This window comes from Selaginella moellendorffii, unplaced genomic scaffold (genome assembly GCF_000143415.4).
Source record: "Selaginella moellendorffii unplaced genomic scaffold, v1.0 SELMOscaffold_35, whole genome shotgun sequence".
Classification (NCBI taxonomy): Eukaryota; Viridiplantae; Streptophyta; class Lycopodiopsida; order Selaginellales; family Selaginellaceae; genus Selaginella; species Selaginella moellendorffii.
In genome coordinates, this window is record NW_003314296.1 from 592,845 (window position 1) to 598,016 (window position 5,172).

The 5,172-nt window shown below is 47.7% G+C and overlaps 1 protein-coding gene across 1 annotated transcript; it reads left to right on the forward strand.

Moving 5' to 3' along the window:
- Positions 1–1,641: 1,641 nt before the first annotated feature.
- On the forward strand, positions 1,642–3,189 carry LOC9656451 (aerolysin-like protein). The gene is made up of 2 exons (XM_002977642.2): positions 1,642–2,603; positions 3,042–3,189. The coding sequence occupies exons 1-2, from the start codon at positions 1,642–1,644 to the stop codon at positions 3,187–3,189; spliced, it is 1,110 nt and encodes a 369-aa protein (XP_002977688.2).
- The last annotated feature ends 1,983 nt before the right edge of the window (positions 3,190–5,172 follow it).

The window sequence follows — 5,172 nt, forward strand, 5'->3', positions numbered from 1 at the left end:
ATAAGGAACCAAAGAAATTTTTTTAATATTTAATTATAAAAGGAACTAAAGTGCACCCTTTAAAATTTTTTAGCATGAATTTAATCATTTTTAAGTTTTAGTTTTAAAATTAATCCAAGACTTAATCTGGGTAATAAATAAAGGTTTGATGTTTGAATCCTATAGTAGCAAATATATGCATGGAAAGATGTGATATTAATAAATAAATAAATTGCTACGGTTGCATGTAGTAACATTTAATTTGCTTAATAGTAGTTTTGATCATATAAAGTTTATAATTATAAGCATGTTTGTAATTTATAAACACAAGATTAATATTATGGCATATCAAGCATTAGATGATAGAATAAAAAGGGTAGAAAAAGATGACGATATCAGGCTTTCCAATCTTTGCTTGCCTTGTCCAAGTATTTTTCTTTCTTTTGTGACCAGGACTCCGATACTTGGCATGTCGGCACTGGTGCTGGCCACTGGTCTTACAGAAGAACAGCACCTATACCTTCAGCAGTTATGATATGGTAAGAAAGTGTCTATGGTTTAAGCTGTGCTGGACTTCTCGTTTTGTGGGCAACTTTAGAGTACTGAGTCGTTCAAAGCTCTCGTACTTGAAACGTCAGCTTTCTTTCTCAAGTGTGGAAAATAGAGTTTCTGGTCCCAATGGTTATAATATGTTCCAAGGTTTGCAAAGGCGCCTAAAGATCCGCAACCTCTAGCTACACCTGAAGTTTAGCACAAATGAGGACCACACTTGTGAATGTATAACTTTATGACGTACTTGTCAAGCTCTTCCTCGTTGCTAAAGGCATATCCCAGGACGTTCCGCGTCGAGAGCAAGAGTGTTCCAACTAGGCAGGAATCCACAAGTCCAATGCTAATTGTCACACACACTGTGGTCTTTGCGGACTGGGTTCATTTGACACTCGAGTGCAAGTAAAAAAACAGATAGAAACCTCTCTTATCTCCATAATAAACCATATATTGGAAACTAATTGTCATGCATCTCAGTTTTCTGTCTCTTTTCAGGGTCTGTGGATTGGAATAGTTTGTGGCATTGCAACTCAAACGAAGGATCAAGTGAAACGTTTGCAACACTTGGGAACCATGTTGATGTGGTCTGCTTGGCTGTAGAATCTAGTTTTAGGCTCTGGGACTAAACTCAATTCTTCCCTATGGTCGTGTTTGCCAATTTCAGGCACTACTTGAATGGAAAATACATTGCACATTAATCAACTCAACCTTGAAGATTCCATAGAGCACATCGCAAAATGAGCTAAAACACACAAATCAATTGCGTGACGTGAGCTGACACATAAGCTGCATAACCATGTCAGCAACATGAACCCAGGGACGGAAGGACCATAAAACAGAGGCGGCCGCAAAGCTGAATGTGAGTGATGGATTGTTTTAGTGGTCCAAATTTAGAAGATGTTCATTAAAATACAAGACAAAATTACCAAACGCGTGCCGATAAATGTACAGTGCATTGGCAAGCTCTGTTCACATGAATCTGCATTGTGCCAAAAGACCTCTATAAAACGGGCTGCCAAGCAGCATTGGCTCAGGACTTCATTGGTTGAGCAGTTCAACCCTTTCTTGACGATCATCCATTATAGATATTGCATTTGCTTGATTTGCGCCAACATGTCTGTGATTGTAGATGTTACCATGGTTGGGGGCCCTTACGGTAGCCAATACCAGGAAGTCCAAGCCTGGAAGGTCGGGAAACTCATCACCAAGCTCACCGTTTTCAAGCAGGAGAACAGAGTGAGAGGTGCCTACGTGTGGAAGAATGGAGAGGGCCAGTACGATGGAGCCACTTTCGGTGTTGCTGCTGGAGATTCAGACACCTTTGAGTTCCAGCCCGGCGAGCGCATCACCTCCATGTCACTCTGGCCTGGAAGATGGGGACCAAATAATCACGTCCGAGCAGGCCACATCTGGTTCACCACCAGCAACGGTCGCAACTTCGATGCGGGGCCTGGCAAGTGGGGCAGTGAAACCAAACTTGACGTTGGGTCGGGCTACCTGGTTGGCGTGGAAGCTATTACCGGTTCAGACATTAACAAGTGGGGCTTTGTCTTCCTCAAGCCGCTGCTTCTCCTCACTCTCACTGATGTGGAGTACCCCAGCCTCAATGAGATGGGTGGTGTTGTACCCGTCACCCTTGACAGTCTCGACGAGACTAACGACAGCAAGAATTCCGACCTCAATTGGACTCTGGAAGGCTCCAAGAGCGAGACAATCTCATGGGAGTTTTCCAAGGCTGAGGGCCTCACTGCAACTGTAGGCTTTCAGGTTTCTGCTGGGATTCCAGAGATTGGACTCGGAGAAACAGGGAGCTTCCAGTGGGAGGTGAGCAATTCAACCACCAGGACAGCCAGCCACAGCCAGGTGACTGATCTCAAGTGGTCAACAGGCGGTGTTCTGCGGCCCGGTGAGAGGGTTACTGCATCTGCTCTCACCCAGGTGGGCAAACTTTCCAACTTGTTTTACAATGGTACCATTGTGATCAAAACCCAAGACAGCCACTGCTACAGCTACCCTGTAAGTGGGGTGTATTCGGGTGCAACAGTGACCAACGTCCAGGTTGCTGTTGACGTTAAGTGAGCCTGTGTGTGGAATTATATATGTATTTCTGGGGTACAGCCAGACTGAGCTTGTACCACAATAAGATTCAATAAAAGCATATATCTGTTTGTATTAAGTACCATTCTGATATATATATATATATAACGACCTTTCATTACCATTGGTCAGCTCGCATTGTGGTGAAGCTACATAGTTATTGTACAAGAAACTTAATTAAAAAATTACAAATACCGAACTCGTTATTACAGAAGAAATGTAGATATATGTACAAATGAAAACTTGAAAGGCCATTGTCCTCCAGACTACTAGTGTGATTATAATAAATAAAGAGAGAAAATAGATAAGCTGGAAACATACGAGCTCAAGTGAGCGAAGCTGATCTTAACGGCTAGAGGGGTATATTCTCAAGAGAATTTAGTTTTCCGTCTATAAACGGAAATTCATGTAGCAAGGATAGGGGGCGTTAGCGGCATGGTCAAGTCGGATCCTCTAGGGCAGACAAGCTTGCGCGCCCGGTTTTATCGCAGGGCATGGAAGAAGCTGGGGGCTAAGCTCGACCGACGCGCGCGTCCATGGCCTTCTTCAGCATCGGCAATGTAGGGCGAGACATGGGGGACGCGATCTCAGCTCCACATCCGGCATTTCGCTCGGCGCTCAAGCGATTGAGGGAGCCGCGGTTCTTGGCGGTGTTCTTGGCATGGAATCTGGCCGCCATAGCAGCTGAGGTGGGATCAGGGATCGCGGCATTCGAACTGTCGGCTCCCAAGCTCCAGCACCGAGTGTGGGAGACGATCGTGTTTCCCTTGTCGCTGCCTCACGCCGTGGCGATGGCATTCCTCGCGAAGAGGGACCATCGCGTGCTCGCGGGCTGTTTTCTCGGCTTCTACGGCGTGGAGATGTACTACTGTGGCATGGGAGGAGGCGATCGAAGAGGATTCACGGCCTTGAGGCTTGTGATCTTGTTCGTGGTGGCATCGCTCCAAGCGGCAGAGACGTACCTGTGTAGCTGCTTGCTCCGGAGATTCCTTTGCCTTGAGCAGTCCAAGGTGGTGCCGACGATCGATTCCAAGAGAGACGCGATGCTCTTCTTCGGGATCGTCGTGACCATCTCCGCCATCTTTGAGGCATCCGTGGCGCTCGTCGCCAGCGTTGGACGACTGGTTCTCTGGGCCGATTTCATGCCATTTTGGATGACTTGGTGGCTGGGAGTGGTGGCTGGGATCATCACCGTGTCTCCATTTCTCATCCACTGCTTGGTTTGGAGGCCGCAGAGGAAGTTCCTCAAGCCCGCGAAGATGGTCGAAGGTTTCGCGGTGATGGTGGTGACTCTGGGACTCTTGGTCGTGATCTACACAGTGACCATCTACACTTACTTCAAGCCGCTGCCTTACTTGATCTTCCCGGTGATCCTCTACACGTCCTTTCGGTTCAACAGGCTCGGCTGGGCTTTGGTGGTGGCTTCGTCTTCCTTGTTCGTTGCTTGGGCGACCGTGAGGAGGAAAGGCGCTCTTTACAGCATCTCCGGGGCCAGCCGCGTGGAGCCCCGGCTGTTGATCCAGATCGAGCTCTTTGTGTCCGTCGGTGCGCTTGTGGCGATCTCTCTCGCGGCTGCTGTGAGGGAGAAGCGCCACCTTTCCAAGAAACTCGAGAGGCTCAACGAGAGACTCGAGGTTCTAGTGCTGCAAAGAACTACTCAGTTGCTTAAGGCGAACGAGGAGTTGACGGCCTCTCGGACGGCCGCAGAACAGGCAAGCCAGGCAAAATCAGACTTCCTTGCGAACATGAGCCACGAGATCAGGTACTCTCCAATCTTTTGCATTGCCTTGTAGTTAATTTTCTTTCTTCTGGGGCCAGGACTCCGATCCATGGAATACTCGGCATGTCGGCACTGGTGCTGGCCACCGGTCTTACTGAAGAACAGAGAGATAACATGACCACTGTCAAGGACTGCGCAGATATGCTGCTACACCTTATCAACGGGATTTTGGACGTTGCTAAGATCGAGGCTGGTCGTTTTGAGGTGGAGCTCGTGTCCTTCAACCTTTGTCATGTTATCAAGAGCACTTTGCACATTCTGGAGCCCCGCGCAAGGGAGAAGCGGCTCCGGCTCAAATGGGACGTTGATGCTAGAGTTCCGACTGTTTTAGTCGGGGATTCCGGGAAGCTGAGACATTGTCTACTGAATCTTGGTGAGTTTTCTTGGTTGTTTGCTCATTTCTGTGCTGAAAAGTGTTGTTTTACTTGTCTAGTTGGAAATGCACTAAAGTTTACTCACCAGGGGTATGTCCAAGTGACGGTTGCTCCATACGTTGACGGGCTGTATCCTTCGGTGGATCCAGAAAGCACTGACCGAGTTATGGGGCTCACGGAAAGAAAGTTCGTTTTTGTACCTCACTGCACTATCAAGAATCAACCGCGAACGGTATCCGATGGTGCACAGATGAAGCTGGTGTTTAGAGTATCTGACAGCGGTATTGGGGTCAGCAGAGACAAGCTCTCAAATATCTTCAAGCCGTTCACTCAAGCAGACCCCTCGATCTCTCGCTTGTATGGAGGCACGGGACTGGGTCTTTGCATCGTCCA